The 23,498-nt window shown below is 57.0% G+C and overlaps 1 protein-coding gene across 6 annotated transcripts; it reads left to right on the plus strand.

Annotated features, from left to right (window-relative positions):
* Positions 1 to 3,518: 3,518 nt before the first annotated feature.
* On the plus strand, positions 3,519 to 22,404 carry TMEM240 (transmembrane protein 240). 6 transcript variants are annotated; one of them, XM_064171884.1, is made up of 4 exons: positions 3,519 to 3,895; positions 5,301 to 5,407; positions 16,317 to 16,525; positions 21,747 to 22,404. In XM_064171884.1, exons 2-4 carry the CDS (start codon positions 5,316 to 5,318, stop codon positions 21,893 to 21,895), a joined length of 450 nt encoding a protein of 149 aa, XP_064027954.1. In that variant the 5' UTR covers positions 3,519 to 3,895; positions 5,301 to 5,315; the 3' UTR covers positions 21,896 to 22,404. The 6 variants fall into 6 exon arrangements, with proteins under 6 accessions (XP_064027954.1, XP_064027955.1, XP_064027953.1 ...); XM_064171885.1 differs by having other exon boundaries at positions 3,519 to 3,891; XM_064171883.1 differs by lacking the exon at positions 3,519 to 3,895 and adding an exon at positions 4,577 to 4,949 and having other exon boundaries at positions 5,266 to 5,407.
* The last annotated feature ends 1,094 nt before the right edge of the window (positions 22,405 to 23,498 follow it).

Below are 23,498 nucleotides of genomic sequence, written 5' to 3' on the forward strand. Positions count from 1 at the left end.
AGAGTTGGAGTAAGCAAGTCTGGTTTCTGTCTGGCCAAACACAAAGTGCCTGCAGCAGCACAACAACCATTGGGGTTGGAAAAGACCTTCTAAGATCATAACCCTGCCACCCTGACTACTAAACTATATCCTGAAGCACCACCCCTACACCTCCAGGGATGGTGACTCCACCACCTCCCTCGGTAGCCTGCTCTGACCCCTCACTCCTCTCTCAGTAAAGAAGCTTTTCCTCCTCTCCAGTCTAAACCTCCTCTGGCACAACTCCCTTTCATCCTATTGCTGGTTACTTGGGAGAGGAGACCAACACAGCCTCACCCCAGCCTCTTTTCAGGTAGTTGTAGAGAGCAAGACCTCACTTCTGCCTTCTCCTCCAGACTATCCCTCAGCTGCTCCTCATATGTTACTCTCCAGACTCCTCACCAGCCTCATTGCTCTTCTCTGGACACCTTCCATCACCTCACTGTCTCTCCTGTACTGTGGCACCCAGAACTGAGCCCAGTGCTCAGGCTGTGCAGGGGCACAACCATCTGCCTTGGCAGGCTCATTTACCAGCCCCATCAGGAAGTTCTCTTCCACACGCTCCAGGAACCTCTTAGATAGTTTATTCTGTGCTGTGTTGTGCTTCCAGCAGGGGTCTGGTAAATTCAAGTCCTCCGAGAGAACAACGGCTGTGGGTTTGGAGACTTCTGCCAGTCACCTGTGGAATGCTGCCTCGACCTCCTCATCCTGGCTGAATGCTCTGTAACAGACTCCCAGCAGGGCCTCCGCCTTGCTGGCCTTTCCCCTGTTCCTTACCTGTAAGCACTCGACTTTACCAGCACCGTTGTCAAGTTCTGCACAATCCAAACACTCCCTAACATCCAGAGCCACTCCACCACCTCTCCTTCCTTCCCTGCCTATCCCAAAACGCCGTGGAGAGCACGTGATGAGAACAGGCAGGGGATGGGGAGTTCCAGCAGCAGTTGTGATGAGCTTTGCAGAGCGAATGTTTTCTGGTTGGCTTGTCCTGCCCCATTTTTGGTTCTGGAGCTGAGGATTTCACTCAGCCTCCTCTGCTTCTGCTCATTTGTCTGTTTGATTCCATTGCTTGTTACCATGGGGATATTTGCAGCCAGAGGAGGGAGATGATTCCGTAAGGAGTGAACTGCTTTAGTGGATCTCTTCAAAAAGAGATCTCAAGCAAGCACAGCACTAAGTATTTTGAGCAGAGCTTTCCTTCCCTGTATGGCAGCAGCACTGAAGTCTGCTGTGTGGCAAGGTGAGATGTGGAGAAGGCTTGGAAATGGTTTCTGCTTTCAACTTTCCCAGCCTAAGCAGAGCTCTTTGTTGTTAAGTCACAGAAAGGCAATAAAACCCCAAAGAGGACCTTTTTACCCCCTTTTAGGTGTTTGTGGAGCTTTACAGCAGTGTCCTTTTGATTACATAAAGATGACACTTTCCATGAGCATAATTAGCAGAGGATTCTGGTTGCTCTAGTGCTGAACATGGCTTAATGAGTGGAACTTCATCTCTTCAGCTGAAGTGAGAAGCCTTGATCTAAGAACACAGTCGAGTCACACAGGATGTTAGAGTTGTTCTTTCTTTCCACCCTGAACACACAGGCAGTGGCAGGACAATGGCTGCTGGCTTCAAACTGGAAGAAGCTGGATTTAGATCAGACCTGAGGAAGAAAGTTTTCCTTGGGAGGGCAGTGAGGCAGAGGAATAGGTTGCTCAGAGAAGCTGTGGGGGCTCCCCACAACTGGAGATGTTCAAAGCCAGGTTGTGTGGGACCTTGAGCAACCTGATCAGATGTCTGATGTGGCACTTAGTGCCATGGTCTGGTTGATTGGCCAGGGCTGGGTGCTAGGTTGGGTTGTATAAGCTTGGAGCTCTCTTCCAACCTGGTTGATTCTGTGATTCGATGTCCCTACCCATGGCAGGGTCTTAAGCTCACAACAGGGGTGATGGAACCAGGTGATCTTTGAGGTCCCTTCCACCCCAACCCTTTCTGTGCTTCTATGACTTTTTGCCCCAAAAGGATGATGAGGGCAGGTGGCTCCTCCAGAGCTTGTGTTAAACATGGCTTATACCTGAGTCCATGACAGCTGAGAGTGACCCAGCCTCATTCCTGGGGGTGACTGGAAGAGCAGAAACCACTGTCTGATGGCTGGGCAGAACTTGAGTTACCCAACCCCCCACCCCGAGACTCGCCTGCGAGTTACCTGCTCCCTCCTGTGGTTCTGCCTGGCTGTGACTTTAAAGCCGCCGATGTTTTCTCCACCACTAGCTGCGTTCCTCTGCATCCCTTCTGCTCAGCTCTGGCTCTAGACGGCAGAAGCCAACTCCTGGCTCAGGGTGGAGGGGCTGTCAAGGAGGGGAACCCTGATGGGTTGGGCGGGGGTGGGGGTGGTGAGAAGTGCTTCCCCAGCCTCTTCTGGGAGGGGTCTGGCTTATCAAACGTTCCGTGTGTGTGGCTGAACTTCAAAGAAGAGAGAGAAAGAGAGAGAGAGAGGGGGGAAAAAAAAAGCAACCCTGCAATGCAATCTGTGCTCTAATTTGAGGACACCATTTAGTGGTTTTAATTGTGTGACAGTATTTTGGTATTTTCAATACCCAGTAGTAGGTTAATGACTGTTCCTTGAAGAAAGGAGTTTATATAACACAAGTCATTATGTAAGGAGGCTGATTGTGGCCCGAGGAGCAGGAGGAAAAACAAATAGGCAAGAATGCAACCCCCAGACCAAGCAAACTCTACTCTGCTGGCTCTGAGAAGCCTAAGAAATAAGTGAAACTTGGGTTCCAGCAAGGTGAAAGTAACCTTGAGGAGGGCTGAGAGGACTTGGAGGTGAAGGCACTGCACAACTCAAGGCAAGAAGCACCAAGCTATGTGCCAGCACACATTTCCCACGTGGGGGCTGTCACCTCTGCTCTTCATCCAGATTGCTTGGAGCCAGAAAACAACCAAGCAGGCAAAAAGGGATGGGGCTTAGACTTCCTCCCCCCCTCTTTTTTCCTAGAAGCCCCTAAATCATTGACTGACCAAATAGTGCAGTGAAATAAAACCTTGGGAGAACCTGCAGCCTGACCTTTTGCTCAGACCTTAGATCTCAGGTTTGATAGATGGGATGAAGTATGGAGTGGTTTTGTTTCTGTCACAAGAATGAGTGGACCTCCTGCCTCTACATCACCCCAGCTTTCCTTAGGGGCCAAGTCCAGGGCAGGTACTCGGTGGAGGTGGGAATTGCTCCCAGCTCTGAAGCACTGAGCATCTACAGCCTTCCTTACGTGCCCCTTCAGGCATCTTCCTCTGGATAGAGACCCAGGAGGACCCAGACCAACCTGGGGGAAAGGGCTAGGAGACCCTCATCTCGAGGCTCCGTCCCTCTCGGAGTGGGAAGCAGCTGGCAGAGGGAGGTGCTGTGGGAAGCACGGGGGAGCCGCGGAGTTCGAGGCTCCCATCCCATCCTACCCCATCCCATCTCACTCCATCCCACCCCATCCCATTCTATCCCACCTGATCAATTCCACCACGGGCTGTGCCCGTGTGCCCGCTTCTCCCGACCGGTAGCGGGGTGAGCCCGCGGTCACCCACCGTAGGGTGCGTTGAAGGGGGTCCCGGTAGTGCCCGGTAGGATGCAGCCCAGGCCCGGTGGTCCCTGCGGGATGTGAAGAAGAGGACGGGGCCGACCCCGAGCGGGAGGAAGGAAGGGAGGAAGGGCGGGGTGAGGATGGCGTGTAGGACTCGAAACGCGGCCAAACGCCGCTGCCGGGGCTCCGCTCGGGAAAAGCGTGCGGCGGCTGCCGGGCGGGGGGAGCCCCGCAAGGGCAGGTCCCGCAGAGCCGCCGCTACCGCCGCCGCCGCCGCCGCCGCCGCTCGCAATGAGCCGCTCCCGGAGCAGCACCTCCCCACGTAGGTAAATGCCCGGGGTGGGGAGGGGGCGGCCGGCTCTGCCTGGGCGCATCTCCCCGCTGCATCCCGCAGCCCTCCCCTCCCTACCCCCTACTGCCTCCGGTGCAGAGCCGGCGGCGCGGAGCCACCCGGGCCCGGGAGGGGCTGGGCCGGGGGCTGGCAGCACGGAGCCGAGCAGCGGGGACAGGCAGCCCCGAGCCCGGGAGGGTTGTTGGGGTTGTGATTTTCCTCTATTTTTGTAATTATTTTTTTGGGGGGGGAGGGGATTGTCGCGAATTGAGGTTTGGACTATTTTCCATTTCCCAATTTTGTTGGCTTTGAGGTTTTTTTCCCCCCCCCCCCCCTTAGGAAAGGAGTGTGGGGTCGGAGGAGGGGGGGGAAATGATGATTTTGGGGAGGGTCGAGGAAAAGGATGCAATGAGGCTCCCCCGGACTGGGTGATTTTTTTTGCAGCCTGCCTCCTTCTCCTCCTCCTCCTTCTTCCTCTCCCCCCCCCCCCCCCCCCCCCCCCGGTTTTGGCTGGCTGGCTTTCCAGTTGCTGCATGAAGGGCTGTGCTTGTGGCTCTGTGTGCCCGGAGACGTGGCGCACCTCCCTGGGCTGGCTGGCACCGGGGGGAAGACCGAAGGAGTAGGGAGGAGGGCAGAGAGGAGAGAGGGGTGGGGGGGGGGGGCGGGGGAGGGGGCCGGAAGGCACTGGGAAATTTTTATTGGATTTTATTTCTTGATTTAAAGAAAGACAAAAACCCCAAACCTGTCCTAGACTAATAAAAAACCTAAAAGGGGCAGGGCTCGGGAGCCCCCAGGCACCCCCGGCACGGGGGAGTGCGTGTGTGGTGTGCGTGTGTGCGGGGGGCCCCCCGCCGCCCCCCGCCGCACCGCACCGCAGCGTGCGGGCGCTGAGCGCGATGCGCCCCGGGCTGAGCTCTGCGGAATAGCGCTGCCGCCGCTCGCCGTCCGCGGGCTGGGGGCGGACGGACCCGACCGCTGGCAATCCCCTATTGATGTCCATGAATGCAAACACCATGATTTTCATGATCCTGGGCGCCTCTGTCGTTATGGTAAGAGATTTTTGCTTCTTTCCCTCCCCTCCATTCCACCACCACCCCCACACACCACACCGCCGCCACCACCACCTCCCCTTCCCCCTTCCCCCCCTCCTTCCCACTGCCGCCACACGCACACCACCACCTCCTGGCACTGCCCCTCAGCCTGTGCCCCCTCCGAGTGTGCCTGCGTGTGTGTGTGTGTGTGTGTGTGTGCGTGTGTGTGCCTGCGTGTGTCTGCCCCATCACACACCACAACAGAGTCTTTTCTTGATGACTGCTTCAGTCTTTGGCAATCAAACTCGAGTCAATGTTTTATTCCATCATCCAGAGTTGACCAGATGCCTTGGTTGTGGGCTCTTACAGGCAATAGCTTGCTTGATGGACATGAATGCGTTGCTGGACAGATTCCACAATTACATCCTACCGCACCTCAGAGGGGAGGACCGAGTTTGTCACTGCAACTGTGGAAGGTAAGTTACCTGCAGACCTCTGCGGGTGTGTTTGCCCCAGCCCCTTCCCACCCCCAAGGCAGGGTGAGGCGGTGGCCAGCGGCAGGGTGCTGCTGGCTGGGCTACCATTTTGGCATTCCTGCTGTGTCTCACCTTCCTCAGCGGCTCCTGCACGGTCACAGCGTGTGTGTGCTTGGGGGGAGATGTGTGTGAAGGGGGTTGTTTTTCTGCAGGGAGAGTTTGCCGTGGGGCTGGAAGTCCATTTTCCTTTGTGTGCATCTTCGTGGCTGGGCATCAGCGAGCCCTGGCCGAGTGAGGAACTTTGATGGAAACACTTGTCACCTCACCTTCCTCCTCCTCCTCCTCCTCGCTGCTGCTCCTCGGGCTGCTTGTGCTCCGGGCGCTGCAGTTGATGGCTTTGTGGCTTAACCTGAAGGAGGTTTGGAGAACCCAGAGGATCTGTGCCCAGCCAGGAGCGTGGCTGTCTAGGACGGTGTCACTTTGAGGCTTTGTGATCTTCCATCAGCTGTTCATTCTCGGCGGCTTTCCGCCTGAGAGTTGGGATGCTGCTGGCCAGAGCTGGCTGAGGTAGCTGGGCTGAGCTCCTGGGGGAGCGTTTAGCGAGCTGGGAACGCCGGGGTGGGTCCTGTGCCAGGAGTGATGCCTTTGCTGTGCACAAGTTTATGACTGCACCTCTCCCCGGGGCTGGCTGGCAGCGCTCGGTGCTCCCAAACGGCGTCGTGCCGCCGGTGTCGCGCGTAACCGCCGAGGTGCTCTGGCTGCTCTCTGTGTCACAGCCCGGGGGTTGGCTTCTGGGGAGCTGAGTTTCACTCTTCTCCGTAGGAATGTTGTCAGTGATCTTTATCCTGGTCTCCTGGAGGCCTCATTCCTCCTCCCACGCCTGGTTACTCGGTGCCTGCTGGAGAGTTTCTTGTCTGGGGTGGGGAGCGGTGGTGGAATAAAGCAGCAGGAGGCTGAGCCAGCTAAAGGACGTGCTGGGGGAGCCCTCCCTGCCACATTCAGCATTTAGATTGGGCTTTACTCTGCTTTGGGTTGCCTCTGGAGCCAGCTGCATCCTGTCTCCCAGGTGTCACATCCCTCTGGTGTCCCTGGTGTGGATGCTGAGCTGAGCTGGGCATGAGCAGAGCTTTGTGAAGGGAAACTGCTTTGCCCTTCCACTGCTTTGCTCACCGAAGGTGAGTGTTACCTTCCTCCCCGTGGGTCCTCCTCAGGCTCCCGTGGCAGAACAGCAAAGAACACTGCAAGCAGCACCTCCAGGACTAAATGCAGCCAGGCCCTGAGCAAGCCAGACCCTAACCACCTGGCTTCTGGGGCACCTCTGGGTTAAGGTCAGTTGGGATGTCTGTGGACACGATCTGGATACTGTCTGACTTCTTTTGGCAGGGGTTGGCTTTTTCTTAGGTAGTTTCTTTTGAGTCTTCTTGATGCTTTTCACTAGTTCAGGAGTTTTCCTTTGCCTCTTCAGCCAGTTTTTCTCTCTAGCTGTCACAGCTGTGTTCAGTGGAGGTGAAAAGTGGCTGCTGCTAACAGACTTGAACATTATCTGGAGTGACTGAGGAGTGTCAGGTCTCACTGGTGCTGTCGACAGTGTCCCTTCTGCCCAAGTCTGAGAAGGTGGCAGGGGCACTCCTCTGACTGTGTGTCTGCAGAGATGCTGTAGAGGCAGATAAATTAGCCATGGAACTCTCCCCAGACGTAGCTGGGTCAGTTCTTAGAGAGAGCACAAACCAGCTTCCAAAACTGTCCAGCGTGGGGCTGAGAGGAGGCAAGTGGCAGAAGCCCATCAGCTGCCCGAGGTGTGCAGAAGCAATGCCTCCTGCCAGCAGAAGCAGCACACTGGTCTCCACCCCTGGGCATGGGCTCTTGTTGGGCACAGCTTGGGTTTCAACACGTCTGTGCTCTGAGGTAGGAGGCACTTGCCCAAAGCAGCCCCTCTGAGACTCTGTGTGGCCTTGTGCTAAGGCTTGGTCTGTGAGCCTCACCTGATCCTAATCTGCTGCCCAGGTGCTTTGAGTTAGCTGATTTTAAAGGTCAGATGGTGCTGAGTTTGTCTTCTCCTTCTTGCCAGCTCTCCAGGTGCTCTGAGTAAAGGCCTTTGGTGCTCAGAGCATGAGCCATAAACCATTCTTGCCTTCCAGGAGGCATGGATACGTCCTGGAGGGTACCAGGGATTGATAATGGACTCTGAGTTTGCCAGTAACCAAAGGGAGTCCTTGGAGGAGGGAACTGGCTGCAGTTCAAAGTGTTGCAGTGAGGAATGGAGATAATTAGTGAGGGTTGCAGGAATGGAAGGAGGAACTGGACTGCAGGAAGGTTGATGTGCCCTGGGCTGAGCTGCTGCCATGACTTTTCCCCTCCAGCCCTAGCCTGGGCTGTGGTGTTGGCCACACCAATTGATTCATCTGGAAATGTCTCCCTTTCACTCATCTCTCCTGGCTGTGTCCTTCCTCGGTGGACCTTACCCTGGGCCTCCTCTCCAGGAACAATCTACCACGCCGAAGCCCTCGGGGCTGGACTGTGAGTACCTGGCCCTGGGCAGCCACTGCACAGCAGGAGAGGCTCTCCAGGAGAAATCTGCACTGTGCTTGTGGCAGAGTGAGGGGCTGGGAGCTGCTGCCCTGCTGGTGGTGGCTCTGGACAGCAAGGGCTGACTCTGTGTGTGTCAGGTGCCAGCTGAAGACAGGTGTGCCAGGAGATTTAGGGCTCTGTGCTTTACCCCTCTATGTCCCACCTCATCTCTGCAGGGCTCCAAGAAAAAGTTCAGGCTTCATCCCTGGGCTGCCTTTGCTGCTCCTTGAGTTTTAGAGCGCACTTCCCAGTCAGAAGACTGGAGGCAGCCCTGGGTGTTTGCTTCCTGGCTCAGCAGGAGAGGCCAAAGGTGTCTGCAGCCCAGATCCCCTCTGCCTTGGCAGTGGGATGGGGCCTGGCTGTGCTTCCAGCTCCCCCTCCTCGCTTCTGACCACACTTTCTGCTCCCCGAGGAGTGAGAACTGGGACGTGGTGAGTCTCCCTCCAGTGCTGGTCTCTGGTGGGAGGCTGGCAGGCACCAGCATGTGCCACGGGTGCCCCAGGCTCTGCCCACCCTGCAGTGGCTCTAGGCTCATTGAAGTCACCTGGTTGCTTGGCCAGCAGGGCAGGAGGTTCTGGCTGTCTCCTCAAAGAGCTTTTTTGGGTTGCATGGAGGCTGTGGTCAGGGCCTCTCGGGGGCAGTTGTGTCTTTCCCTGGGTTCTCCACTCCATGGGGGACTGAGCCTTGTGAGGAGGTCCCAGGACAAGTCAAGGTGGGTGATAGCTGCTGACACTCTGCCCACTTCTTCCTGCAGTGCCCCTCTGCTGATCCTTGTCTCGGAGAGAGGACCTCATTTCCTGCAGCTGGGGACTTGGCTTGGGGCTTGTCCCATGCTCCTGGGCACCTGGAGTGCCAACAGTGACGTGAGGAGTCACTGGGGACAAGGCATCTGGGGAAGGAAACCATCCCCATCTCAGCCCTGGACACTTGGCCCTGCTCAGGCTGATCTCCTCCCTCACTGTGCACACCTCTGTGGGGTCAGGGTCGCTGGGGCTGTCACTTGTCACTTTGTGCCAGAAGCAAGGGAGCAATGTGTTGAGGCAAGAGTGACCTCGCTGTGCTGAGCCCTGGGCAGGTGATTTTCAGGTCTGTGGCGTGAGAAGGGAGCTGTGGCCTCCAGCAGCACTGAGAAGATGCTTCTGAAGGCTGTGCAAAGCTTTTGGTGCCCTGCAAAGCCTGTGGCTGCAGAGACTGTCCCCAGGGCTGCCTGGCTGCCTGGTGATGGTTTGGAGTGGCAGATGCAAGCTGCCCTTCCCTCCCTCCCAGGGCAAAGAGATAGGTGGGCAAGGCTGAGGTGTGTGGTCTCTCAACTGGCACTGCCCACCGAGTCTCTGTCCTCAGTCTGAGTGAGCTTGGGCTGGACAATGCCTTCACCACGGGGGCAGCCCTGAGCTGGGCAGTGCCCTGGGCTGGGGCTGGCAGCAGATATGTCTGTGGTGGCTTGGAGCTGTGAGGCTGGGCTGGTGCTTTCCCACTGGGCAGCACTGTGCTGGGGGAGGTCTAGGCTGGATGGTAGGAGGAAGTTGTTGGCAGAGAGAGTGATTGGCATTGGAATGGGCTGCCCAGGGAAGTGGTGGAGTCGCCGTGGCTGGAGGTGTTGAAGCAAAGCCTGGCTGGGGCACTTAGTGCCATGGTCTGGTTGTTTGGGCAGGGCTGGGTGCTAGGTTGGGCTGGCTGAGCTTGGAGCTCTCTTCCAAGCTGGCTGATTCTATGATTTTATGATTCAAAGGGGGCAAAGCTGCCAGAACCCCTGAAGGCAGCCCAAATGCATCCACAGCTGCTCAGTGGGGAGGGTCCTGCTGGTTGCTTGGGAAGAGAAGCTGGTGTGGGCATGGTGCATGGAGTCAGAACATCAGCAGAGAGCCAGGGCTGGCCCTGGCACCTGGTGCTGATACCGAGCCCTCACAGGCATGCCTGGTGTGACAGGGACTGTTCCTCTCCTAACATCTGCCTGCCTGCTGGAGGCAGAAGGGGTGACAGCCACATTTACACTCTTGCTGGCTCCTGCTGGTGCCGTGCAGAGATGTGCCCGCTGGAGCAGATCCCTGGGGGAGCTTGGCACTCTCTCTCCTCAGCATGTGGAGATACCCAGCCTGTCCAAATCACTGTGCTGGGGCCAGACTGCATGCAGGCAGCCCAGCCCCTCTGCTCCTACCTCCTTGGCATCTACCTGTTCCCAGGAGAGAGCAGGGCTGTGGAGGACTGCAGAGGTGTAGCACTGCCCCAGCCCCAGCCTCTCTGTCCCAGCCAGTAAAGGGTCCTCTCTGGAAGCAGAGAGCTGGCAGCAGATCAGGAGCTGGGTGATGTCATGCAAAGGAAAAACACCAAAGGGCGTCCGTGGAGGCAGGGTGAGTTGGAGAGAACTGATGACACCTGCACGGAGCAAGGAACCTTCAGAATGGCCTGGGGGGGCTTCGAAATTCCCTGTCTGGGAGAGGACAGGGAGCTCAGGAGCTCTGGTGTGTGTTCTCCTCCCCACTGTCCTTCTGAGTGACCTTGGGTGAGTCTTTGCCTCCCAGGCAAAGCGTCTCCCTGTGAGAGGGGTTAGGAAGGACTGTGAGGAGCTTCAGCCCCACCTGCAGCAGGGCTGGGGGCCAGGCCAACCCTTGGGTCAGCTCTTCTGGAGGGATGCTTCAGCCCTGCTCTCTTCCAGGAGGGAAAACCTCAGGGCAAGGCTATGCAGGACAACTGGTGTGGATGGAGACCCTGCAAGGGAGGGCACCCGGGCACAGGGTGGAAATGTGTGAGGTGGCTGCTGGCTGGGGCTGTGCCCTGGTGCTGGGGTTACTGGCACTGCCCAGGGGGGTGTCTGATGGTGCTGGAGCAGTGTGGTGGCAGTGTGGGTTCCAATCATGCTGCTCAGCAGGTGCTGCCCGTGAGGGGCCAAGTGCTGCCCTCCGCACTCAGAGCAGGGCCAGGGCAGCGGTTTGTGCCAGGACAGCAGCACTGCTGGCAGGAGGGCACAGAGCTCCTCCTTTCCCAGGAAGAGCCATCAAAGCTCTTTGCCCCCAGGGCCTCTTGGAAGACTGGATGGGGCACTCAGTGCCATGGTCTGCTTGACTCGATGGGTCTGGGTGCTAGGTTGGGCTGGATGATCTTGGAGGTCTCTTCCAACCTGCTTGATTCTATGTGCTAGGAGTGCTCCTAGCCTAGCGCTGGAGACCATCAGCCCTTTCTTGGGCCCTTCTGGACGCTGCTACAGCGTCAGAGGTCCCGTGGAGATGCTTTCAACCGTGCAGTGGTGCCATCCACGCTGGGCTGCAGACTGCCTCTGCTGGCAGTGGCTCCGAGAGGCGCTGGGCTGGGTGGCATGTTTGGGGAGAGGCTGCAAGGTCAGAGGGAGGCAGGACAGGAGAGATGCAGGCAGGGAGGGTTGCAGGACAGGAGGGATGCAGGTCAGCCCCCCCTGTAGGACATGCCTTGGGGCTGGCCAGCGAGGCAGGATGATTTTCCCCCCACCCCAAACCCTGCAGCAGCTGGAGGTGGGGAATGGGTCAGTCCAGGCAGGTTGTGCCAGCTGCAAGGTGAGCACAGGAGACGTGACACAGCCGACACCTGCCCAGGGGGGTGCCAGAGCATCATCTGCCGACATCACCAGCGGCGGGGGGAAGCGGGGAGCGTGGAGGCAGTGCCGGGCTCTGTGTGTCGCACACGGCAGCTCGGTGGTGCTCTCCGAAAGGCTCCCGGGCTGTGCTGTGGCTGCAGCAGGCAGCACACACGCAAGGTCACTGCAAGGGACAATAGCGCTTTGGGCAGCTCTCTGGTGAACCCTCCCCAGGCTCTGCTCCAGCCTGCTCCACGGCTTGCCTTGGGAGGGAGGAGAAGCCTCCCCCCTCGGTGAGAGGCTGGGAAAGGGGACAGGGATGCTACAGCTCAAGCGCAGGTGCCCAGAGGCTGTGCTCCCCTTGCCCGGCAGCTTCTGTTCCTCGCTTGAGCCAGGTGCCGGCTGGCTGGGGACAGAGCAGCAGCTCCAGTCTCTCACTTCTGCTCCGGGGGAGCAGCTGCTGGTGCTCAGCAGACCCCTCCTGCTTTCGAGGCTGTCGCTGGCCTGGAGATGTGTTTACATCTCCTTTCCTACAGCCGCATCTGCCCCCTGTGGAAGCTCCAGCACATCCAAGGTGGGCTTGGCTGCCAGGTGTGGCACCCGGAGGGAGCTGGTGCATGTCTAACCTAGCAGGAATGGACTGGCCTGGATCTGTTGTGACAGTTGCTAGCAGCTTGAGCTCCCCAGGAGCTGGCCCTCGGGTTGTTGGAGGCATCTTTGTTTTTCCTTGTTAAGGAACACAGACAGGACATGAGCTTACCTTCGGAGGACTGCATGGACTGTATGACAGCTCTCACAGCTTGAGGGTGCTGCAAAGCTGACTCCTCACACCCACCTCTGGCTGCTGGCTGAGGTCACGCAAGGCTGAAGGAGATGTTCTCCTCTTCTCAAAGGTCTTTGCTTGGTGGAACAGGCACTGGCTGGAGGGGGTGGTGTCAGCTCTCGGGCAGCCACGGTTCTGAGCACAGGGTCTGACAAAAGCATTTGCCCTGCCAGAACCAGAGAGGCTGTGGAGTCTTCTTCTCTGGGCACTCTCAGGACCCCTCTGGATGTGTTCCTGTGTGACCCGAGCTAGGCTCTACGGTGCTGCTCTGGCAGGGGGGTTGCACTTGATGGTCTCGTTGGGTCCCTTCCAACCCCTGACACCCTGTGAGTCTGTGAAGCTGCTCTCCAGCACTGTCTGCCCTCCCTGGCAGTGCACTGGTGTGGAGCTGGTGGTGACTCGCTTGTGCCCACGTTATGCCCAGCTTAGAGGTGATAGATTCCCTCCCTGGACCCAGAGCCCTGAAGATGCCATTCAGCCCAGTGATGACCAGAGGAAGCTGGGAGTGCTGGAGGAGATCCCACTGCAATGTGCAGAGTCAGCCTGCACTGAGGAGAGGGACAAGGCAGGGGAGGAGGTGACTGTGTCCCTTCCCTCTATGCCCTGCAAGCAGAGGAGGGAGGAGAGCAGCGTGGGGAGGGAAAAAACCCTCCCGTGAAGCACATGAGCAGTAGCAGACAGCAGGAGCATGGCTGGCTGGGCTGCCCACCCCGACAAGTGCCATGGCAGCAGGTTGCAGAGCAGCCCTGGGAGGCTTGCTCTGCTGGGAGCTGGTGCCTGTGGTGCAGGTGGCCTCCATTAAGTCGGTGCTGAGATTAGGGCTGTTTTCAGGAGGTGCCTTTGAGTGGAGGTTTATTTGTGTAAATATTTGGACGTTTCTCAGGCGTGATTATGGAGCAACCTGCACCTCATGCATATTCAGAGGCCTCCCGAGATTGCCTCCTCTCCTGCACGTGGGGAGCGGGGCTGGGGCCGGGGATGTGTGAGGGACGTGAGCGTAGGTGCTGCTGGTGGGGTGGGCAGTGCTGGGGGAGAGCCACGCAGCTGTGCCCTGGCCTGCAGCTGGCAGTGCTGGTGATGTGTTGGAGCTGCAGTGCCAGGACTCTTGTGGTGGTCTGATGTGTGGAACCTTGGCAGAGCAGCCCTGCCCGTGGTGTCTGGCCCTTCCTGGGCTGCGCTGGCAGTGCTGACAGCACCTGCCCGAGCGGTGCCTGCCTCTTGGTCGGGCAGTGGGAGGAGGCAGGATGGCTGAGCACGGAGCCAGGGCAGTCTCATGGCTCCTGGATGCTCTCAGGGAAGCTTGAGAGCTATGGACAGCAGATGCAGAGGCTCCAAAGCAGATTGCTCCCAGTTTTGCTTTGCATCCTTCATCCCCTGTAGCCTGGGATCCTCCTATCCCACATGCTCAGCTTGGCACAGCTGCTCCCCTCCCATCCAGCCCCCGCAGACCTGCCTTTTGTTTCCTCCTCTACCACTCCCTCGCTCCACCCCTGCCATTTCCCTGCTTTTCCCAGGTTAACCAGGGGCTTTCCAGCAGCTCAGCATCCTCCCGTGCCTGCTCCCTGCCTCATCCTCCCGCAGGTGAACTCAGCTGCCCTTCTGGCACAAGGCATGGAGCCAGCCTCTCCAGAACCCCTGAGGCAGACAGAAGGCTCTGAAAGCTCCAGAGTCCATGTTTTGAGTCCGTGCTGGATGCAGCCTGTGGCACAGCATCCCTCCCCTCTGCCTGTTGGGAAGCAGGACATCTGCTACACTCCTTGGGGCCGGCACTAGGCTGATGGCTTTTCTTGGAGGCTGGCTCCAATCCGAGGTCAAGGCCAAAGTCCCCAGCAGGTGATGAGTGGTGGGATGAGATGGGAGGCAGGCTGAGGGGTGCTGCTATGCCCTGCAGCCAGCAGGGTCAGGCTGGGAGACCTTCCTGAGGTGGAGTGCTGCAGGAGGGAGCTGTGAGATCCAGCTGCAGCTGCTGTTTGCCCTCCACAGTGTTGAGGGCATGAAGGGAGAGCTGCTGGATGCTGCTGCACCGAGAGAGCTTTCTTGTTGCCCACTCCAGACTGTAGTTGCTGCCTGTTCTTTGGGGGCATGAGGGAGACCTTGCATCCCAAAACCACCCCCAGGCAGGCACTAAGAGAACCAGCAAGTTGCATCAGGGCAGGTTTAGGTTGGGTATTAGAAGAAGTTTCTTCCCTGAAAGGGTTCCTAAACCCTGGAACAGGCTGCCCAGGGGGGAGATTGAATGCCCACCCCTGGAGGGGCTGGAAAGAGGCAGAGGTGTGGTGCCGAGGGACAGTGTTCAGCCCCAGCCTTGGCTTGAACTCGGTGATCTTGGAGGTCTTTTCCAACCCCAGTGATTGCAGGACTGTAACCGGAGATGGTCCTACAGCTGCCGTGCCCTCTGCGGGGGTGCCAGCGCGGCAGGGGCTGTGCCAGCCGCTGTCGGGGGGAGAATCCAAGTCGTGCTCTGGAGCCCTCCCTCCCTCCCTGCGGCCATGCCCTGCTCTAGCGTGCGGCAGATGCGATCCTCGCCGGGCTCCGAGGGCGAAGCAGCTGCGCAGCACAGGGCACGGTGGGTGCTGGCAGGCAGCGGGCGCGGGTGGCACTCGCCGGGCCGGCGCTGTGCCCTCGGAGCCTGTGTGCTCAGCGGAGCAGAGGCTGCCCCAGCGCTGCCTGCCAGCCCCAGCGCTGCCTGCCAGCCCCAGCGCTGCCTGCCAGCCCCAGCGCTGCCTGCCAGCCCCAGCGCTGCGCTGCCCGCGGCGCCTCTGCGGGCTGAGCGCTCCGACCCCCTCCGGTCCTCGGCATTATCTTGCCTTGTGCAGATGGTGCCCGTGGGCACACAGGGGCACAGCCGGGGAGGTGGCAGCAGCTCCAGGCAGGGGGTCAGGGCTCTGTGCTTCTCCTGCTGGCTCTCTGCCGATTCCTCTGCTGACAGAAGCACGAAAAAGCCAAGACACAGCTGCTGCTCCGGGGGGTGGGTGGGAACCTGAAGGAAGAGGTTGCCCAGGGAGGCTGTGGATGCCTCACACAGAAACACTCAGCTCGGCAAGGCCCCTCAGGAGCACCAAGTCCACCCTAGAACCCTGCTCTACAAGGTGCCTCTTAAAGCACAGCCCCAAGCACCACATCCACACGACCCTGAAACACAGCCAGGCTGGGGGACTCCACCACCTCCTTGGGCAGCTCATCCCAGTCCCACAGGCTCACAGGACGTTAGGGGTGGGAAGGGACCCAAGGAGATCATTGAGTCCCACCCCTCTGCCAGAGCAGGACCATCCAGTCTAGCTCAGATCACAGAGGAGCACATCCAGACGGGCATAGAAAGGCTGCAGAGAAGGAGACTCCACAGCCTCTCTGGGCAGCCTGTGCCAGTGCTCTGGGACCCTTCCAGGCAAGAAGTTCCCTCTTGTGTTGAGCTGGAACCTGCTGTGCTGCAGCTTCCATTCATTGCTCCTTGTTCCTGACCACTCTCTCCATGAAAAACTTCTCCCTAATGCCCAATTTAAACCTTCCCAGGCTCAGCTTGAGGCCATTCCCCTTTGTTCTGTCTCCAATTACCTGTGAGAGGAGGCCAGCAGCAGCCTCTCCACGATGTCCCTTCAGGTAGCTGTAGTCAGGGAATGGATTGGAACTGGAGGAAGGGAGATTAAGACAGGAGATTAGAAAGAAATTCTTCACAGTGAGGGTGGGGAGACACTGGCACAGGTTGCCCAGGGAGGCTGTGGATGCCTCCTCCCTGGAGGTGTTCAAGGCCAGGCTGGATGAAGCCTTGAGTGACCTGGGCTGGTGGGAGGTGTCCCTGCCCACGGCAGGGGAGTTGGAACTGGCTGATCTTGGACAACCCTTCCAATCCAACCCATTCTCTGAATCCATGAGTGGTGTTAACCCAGCTCCTGGCCACAAGAGCAGGAGCTGGATGGACAAAGCATGCTCTGTGCTTCTCCACTGATGCTTTCCCCTCTTTCTCTTCCCTGCCCCAGGCATCACGTCCACTACGTTATTCCATATGATGGGGATCAGTCAGTGGTGGACTCCTCGGAGAACTACTTTGTGACTGACAATGTAACCAAGCAAGAGATTGATCTGATGCTGGGACTTTTGCTGGGCTTTTGTATAAGCTGGTTTCTGGTGTGGATGGATGGGGTCCTGCACTACGCCGTGCGAGCCTGGAGGACCAGCCGACGGTATGGTAAGTGCAGCCTCCTGCTCCCTCAGCCCCTCACCCTTGGCCTCTCAGCCTGGTGGAGAGGGAGGAGGTCAACAGCCTCCAAGTGGGTCAACCAAGGAGGTCAACAACCTCCTGCTTCATGTGGGTTTGGCACAGATCTGGCCAGCCACAAGGATGTGGCACTCCATAGAATCACAGAGTTAACCAGGTTGGAAAAGACCTTTGAGGTCATCCACTCCAACCTCTCAGCCAGCACCTAATTAACTAACCCATGGCACTAAGTGCCTCATCCAGTCTCATTTTAAACACCTCCAGGAATGGTGACTCCGCCACCTCCCTGGGCAGCCCATTCCAATGCCAATCACTCTTGCTGTGAAGGATTTCTTCTTCCTAACATCCAGCCTGAACCTGCCCTGGCACAGCTTGAGGCTGTGTCCTCTTGTTCTGTCCCTGGGTGCATGGCAGCAGAGCCCAACCCCACCTGGCTACAGCCTCCCTCCAGAGACCTGCACGCAGCAATGAGCTCTGCTCTGAGCCTCCTCTTCTGCAGGCTGCAACCCCCCCAGCTCCCTCAGCCTCTCCTCACAGGGCTCATGGGTTCATGGTGGGGTTGGGTAGCTGGTTGGGCTCGATGATCTTAGAAGGCTTTTCCAACCAGAACAAGCCTATGGCTCTATCCCAGCCCTCTTCAAACAAGCAGGGATGTGGAGATGGAAATAGTCATCTGAGGATCCCAGCTCCAGGGCTGTGCTTTGGGAAGGGGAAAGCATATACTGGTGCAAAGGGAAGGAGGGGTGAGGGGGGGCTGGTGGAAAGCAACATGTTTACCCGTGGGCAGGCTGGCAGATGGTGCTTGTGTGTCTGCACATGTGGGCAGGAGAATTTTTCAGGCCAGACAAAACTTCCCTGGAATCTGGATTTTTCCATGCATATAATTTGCAGCCAGGCACATGCTTAAGGAGGGGGAGGGAAGCAACCTCTTGGTGTTGGTGCAAACGTGTGGCACTGTGGTGGCAATGACAGGCAGCTCTCGGGGCTGGGGGAGGAGGGGGAGGTCAGGGATGCAGCCCTGGAAGTTTCCCTATCCTCCTTGCTGCTGCAGATGTTTCCCCATCCTTGTTGCTGTTCCAGATGTGCCAAGAGGGTTGGGTTGTTTTTTCCAGCAGTGACTAGTGGAAGATGTCCTTGCCCATGGCAAGGGGGTTGGAACTAGATGGTCTCTAAGATCCCTTCCAATCCAAACCCTTCTCTGATTCTCTGACTTCAGCCCCGCGGGGAGAAGTGTTGGCCTGCCCAGTTGGTGCTGGCAGCAGTCAGCTCAGCATCCTGAGCACCACCCACTCTTTTAGAGGCCCTCTCTGCCCCTGTTTTCTCTCTCAGCAGGGACATCCCAAGGACTTTAAGTGCTGGAAGGGGAAATAAAGACAGAAACCTCCTATTAAAATAGCAAATGACTTGAAACTGCCAACCAGTGAAGCTACAGACCTCAGTCTCTCCAGCTCTTGACTGATGGTGTCTGATGAATGATAGCTCAGAGGGGGGAAAAAAAGGAGAGCAAGCAGGAGGAGAATTCCTCTGTGAAGCTGGAAGAAGTTGGCATTAGGGAAGTGGACTATCTCCTGCTGAAAACTCAGAGCAAAAGGATATTAATTTCTCATTAGTCTTCCCCAGTCTCCAGCAGCCTGCTGGAGCAGCTTCTGAATCAGGCCTCTCTGGAGGCTCTGTTGCAGTCATTTCCCAAGCAGAAGGCTGATTTGTCAGAGCTTCCAGGGAGCTCTCAGGTTCTGAGCCAACCTCGAGGCTGTGACACCTGGTTCTGAGCTGACCACCTGTGGCTACCCTCTCAGCAGTGCTCAGGAAGTCAGCAGGGCTGGCAGGAGCTCTCCTTGGGTGAGATGCTGGAGTGAGCACAGCAAAGGTTGCTCTTCAGAGCTGCTGCCTTTCATTCTGGAGCTGCAGGCGTGGTATCCCCAGCTAACCTACCTTCTTCTGAGTGGATACTGCACTGAGTTCTATTTTTAGCAATGAAGGGGAATGCTGCTAATTAATTTAATGTTTAAACTCAGCATTTCCCCCCCTTTCATTTCCCCCCTCCCCCCCCCCCCCCCCCTGTGTGTGCATTTGGCCAGGCTGAGACAGTTGGGCTTGTTCAGCCTGGAGAGAAGCAGGTTCCTGGGAGACCTTCTGGTGGCTTTCAGCACATCAAAGGCTGATTAGAAAGCTGGGGACAGGCTTTTGAGCAGGTCCTGTAGTGACAGGATTAGGGGTGGTGGTTTGAAGTAGAAGAAGGAGAGAAGGAAGAAATTCTTTGTGCTAAGGGTGGTGAGACCCTGTCCCAGGTTGCCCACAGCTGTGGGAGATGCTCCATCCCTGCAACCATTCCAGGTCAGGTTGTTTGGGGCACTCTGAGCAACCTGCTGTGGTTGCAGCTGTCCCTGCTGACTGCAGAGGGGTTGGACTGGATGAGCTTGAGAGGTCCCTTCCCACCCAAACTGTTCCATGACCCTGAGGTATGAAGAAGAGGCTGACCAGGGTGCACCCCAGCCCTGTGCAGACACATCTCAGAGGATGAATGCAGAACTACTTCACACACAGCTGCTCCTTCCCTTAGCACCTCACTGGCAATGTCTCTTTCATGCTGCAGGAGGCTAACCCCCCCCTCCCTCTGCCCTGACATATTGCCTCTTGGTGCCATCTCAATGGCATGGCACCAGCTTGGTTGTTCCACAGCTGTGTCCTTGCACCAACCCCAGCTCTGTGTCCTTGCACCAACCCCAGCTCTGTGTCCTTGCACCAACCCCAGCTCTGTGTCCTTGCACCAACCCCAGCTCTGTGTCCTTGCACCAACCCCAGCTCTGTGTCCTTGCACCAACCCCAGCTCTGTGTCCTTGCACCAACCCCAGCTCTGTGTCCTTGCACCAACCCCAGCTCTGTGTCCTCACAATCAGAAGTGAGGCAGAAAAAACCCCACCCTGGAAGCCCTCCTCAGCTAACCTGTAGGTGAGGTTTTCACTGTGCCAGAGGATGTCTCTTTCCAGCAAAGGTTTTGATATGCCTTGAGCTGTCCTCTGTGCCCCTGTGTGCTGTGCTGGGGGCACGACACTGAAGTCAGGGGGAAACAAAAGAAGATTGAGCTGCTAGAAATCTCCTGTGGCCATGGTGGCCTTAGGTTGAAGGTTGGACTTGATGATCTACATTGCTGTCTGCAGCTACCTGAAGGGAGGCTGTGGCCAGGTGAGGTTGGGCTCTGCTGCCAGGCAAGCAGCAACAGAAGAAGGGGACACAGCCTCAAGCTGTGCCAGGGCAGGTCTAGGCTGGATGTTGTTAGGAAGTTCCTGGCAGAGAGAGTGATTGGCATTGGAATGGGTTGCCCAGGGAGGTGGTGGAGTCTGTGTGCCTGGAGGTGTTGAAGCCAAGCCTGGCTGGGGCACTTAGTGCCATGGTCTGGTTGGTTGGGCAGGGCTGGGTGCTAGGTTGGGCTGGCTGAGCTTGGAGCTCCCTTCCAACCTGCCTGATTCCATGATCTTAAAGGTCTTTTCCAGCTGAGACGATGCCATGATTCCAGTCAATCCAATCAGAGATCATTTAAAAGGCAATAAGCAGGAAGGCTTCAGCCTCCTCCTTTGCTGGCTCTATTCCTTTGTAGCCCCTCAGCTAACCTTTCCTCCTGGAGAAGGAGATGATGCCTGTGACTATGAGAGGTGGAGAAGGCAAAGCCCTCCCTGAAATAGACCAGCACCACTTAGCAGCCACTCAGTGTCACAGTGTGGCCTGATCAGCTTAATTCTGGGGCTATGAGAATGACCTTTGGCTGCTTCCTGATGGAAGAGGTGGCTTAAAATAGAAACTATTCTATAGAAAGGCAGACATCAGTAGGTGTGGTGCTGCCCAGAGCAGTCACATACCACCCCAGGCCACTCGTGAGGGAATCATGGACCCAACAAGCTTGGAAAAGACCTCTAGGAGAATAGAATCAGTCAGGGTTGGAAGGGACCACAAAGATCACCCAGTTCCAGCTGGGCAGGGACACCTCAAACTAGATCAGGCTGTCCACAGCCTCATACAGCCTGGCCTTAAACACCTCCAGGAATGAGGCTTCCACCACCTCCCTGGGCAACCCATTCCAGGGTCTCAGCACCCTCATGCTGAAGAACTCTCACCTGCTTTCTGTGGTGCAGGGCAAGGCAGGAGTACCTGGGTCTGACCCTTTCCTCTCAGCTCTCACCTTCCTCCTCCCTTCTTGCCTTCCAGACTCCTGGATCTTCAAGCTCTCACCTTCCTCCTCCCTTCTTGCCTTCATACAACTCCTGGATCCTAAGCTCTCACCTTCCTCCTCCCTTCTTGCCTTCAGACAACTCCTGGGTCTCTCAGCTCTCATCTTCCTCCTCCCTTCTTGCCTTCCAGACAACTCCTGGATCTCCAACCTCTCACTTTCCTCCTCCCTTCTTGCCTTCATACAACTCCTGGATCCTAAGCTCTCACCTTCCTCCTCCCTTCTTGCCTTCAGACAACTCCTGGATCTCTCAGCTCTCATCTTCCTCCTCCCTTCTTGCCTTCCAGACAACTCCTGGATCTCCAAGCTCTCACTTTCCTCCTCCCTTCTTGCCTTCCAGACAACTCCTGGATCTCCAACCTCTCACTTTCCTTCTCCCTTCTTGCCTTCCAGACAACTCCTGGATCTCCAAGCTCTCACTTTCCTCCTCCCTTCTTGCCTTCAGACAACTCCTGGATCTCTAAGCTCTCACCTTCCTCCTCCCTTCTTGCCTTCAGACAACTCCTGGATCTCCAACCTCTCATTTTCCTTCTCCCTTCTTGCCTTCCAGACAACTCCTGGATCTCCAACCTCTCACTTTCCTTCTCCCTTCTTGCCTTCCAGACAACTCCTGGATCTCCAAGCTCTCACCTCCCTTCTCGCCTTCCAGACAACTCCTGGATCCTAAGCTCTCACCTCCCTTCTCCCTTTCTTGCCTTCCAGACAACTCCTGGATCTCCAATCCCTCACCTTCCTTCTCCCTTCTTGCCTTCCAGACAACTCCTGGATCTCCAATCCCTCACCTTCCTTCTCCCTTCTTGCCTTCCAGACAACTCCTGGATCTCCAACCTCTCACCTCCCTTCTCCCTTTCTTGCCTTCCAGACAACTCCTGGATCTCCAACCTCTCACCTTCCTCCTCCCTTCTTGCCTTCCAGACAACTCCTGGATCTCCAATCCCTCACCTCCCTTCTCCCTTTCTTGCCTTCCAGACAACTCCTGGTCTTGGATCCCCAAGTTCTGTAACTTGAAGGAGCTGAGGAAACGGCACCACCGGCAGTACGAGGAGGCGACTGGCAACATGGTGCACATCAAACAGAAGCTGTACCACAATGGGCACCCCAGCCCACGGCACCTCTGAGGAATGCCCTCCCCCTCCAGGGACTGCAGCCAGCTGCTACAGATGAGGACTTCTGCTCTTCTTTGCTGGTTTGCTCCTGCGTGGAAGCCAGCTGAGGACACCACTTGGCTGACCCCAGCCTCTCTGTGTGTGCTCTGTGTGTGTGTGCCCCCTGTGGGCAAGCCACCATGCACCTCTATGCCAGTCCTGGATGCTAGGGGCAGCCAAGACATTGCACTGTGGTCCACATTTTATTGTCAGACTTGTGTATATATGTAAAAACAAACCCACCCCAAAACCTCCAAACCCAACCCCCCAACCCCCAGACAAACAACAGGAAAAAACAACAACAACAACAAAAAAAAAGAGAGAGATTTGCATTATACTTTCAACCCCCCCCCCCCTCCTTTTCCTGCCATCCCTGCACATCCAGCTGCCCTCCAGGGAATGCTGGCCAGGGGTATGGAAGTGGGACAAGAAGAAGAAGATGCAGAGAATGTCTCCTCCAAGAGCTGGAGTTCCCTTCCCCATTTCTTTGGTCCTTTGGCTTGGTTTTGCTGTGCTCTGTTCCTGCCGTGGCTTGGCTGGTGACAGGTTTGGAGGGGGACTGCTGCTGGGGATGGCACACAGTGGCCCTGGGGAGTTGCTGCTGGGTTGGGGGGGGGTGGGGGGAAGGAAGGAAAGCCTTGGAATGTTGAAGTGGTTTGTTGTTTGTGTTGCTGTACACTGAAACCTGCCTTAATCCAAGGGGAAGGGTAGGAGGAGGTATTGGTCCAGCTGGGCAGGGCTGGTGCTGGCTGCTTACATCACCTCTCTGCTGGGAGCATCTTGCTGTGGCTCTTCACTGATGCTGGAGGGGAGGAGCTGCTGCTGATGTGTAGGGAGAAGCATGGAGGGGGGGGGTTGAACAGTGTTAGACCTGATCTGTACCTTGATCTCTGCCCTCCAGCTGCACAGGCATCACCCAGCAGGAGATGCTCTCCTTGGAGAAGCTCTTTGCAGTGAGGGTGGTGAGACACTGGCGCAGGTTGCCCAGGGAGGTTGTGGAGCACAGAAGCACCCAATGTGATCAAAGATCAAAGACCACATTGGGTGCTTCTGTGCTCCACACCCTCCCTGGAGGTGTTCAGGACAAGGTTGGATGAAGCCTTGAGTTGACCTGTTCTAGTGGGAGGTGTCCCACTAGAGGGGTTATAACTAACTGAGATTTGAGGTCCCTTCCAACCTAAACCATTCTATACCCTTGAGACCCTGGTGAACATCAGCCTAGAAACCCTGACAGAGAGGCTCCTGGTAAGAGCCTCACTCCTCCTGCACAGAAACAGCCACCCCTCTTCTCCCAGCTGAAAGAGCACTTCAGCAGCTTGGGCTTGGCTTGAGGAACACTGAGAGATGTGAGCCTGAAGCCAACCTGCTCTACAGAGGTCCCAGCAATGGGTTGGATCGAAGTTTGAGGATGCTCTAATGTGGTTGTGCCTCTGTTTTCCCTGCTCACAGCTTAGATGTGGGTTTCAATGTAGCTATCAAGTGTCTGAAACCAACCTCCACATGCAGAGGCTTCCTTCACTTCCAGGCAGAGTGGCCTGAAGGAGCTGATGGAGCCCAGGTGCACTGAGGCAGTGCA

Source organism: Pogoniulus pusillus, chromosome 36 (assembly GCF_015220805.1).
Source record: "Pogoniulus pusillus isolate bPogPus1 chromosome 36, bPogPus1.pri, whole genome shotgun sequence".
NCBI classification, from domain to species: Eukaryota; Metazoa; Chordata; class Aves; order Piciformes; family Lybiidae; genus Pogoniulus; species Pogoniulus pusillus.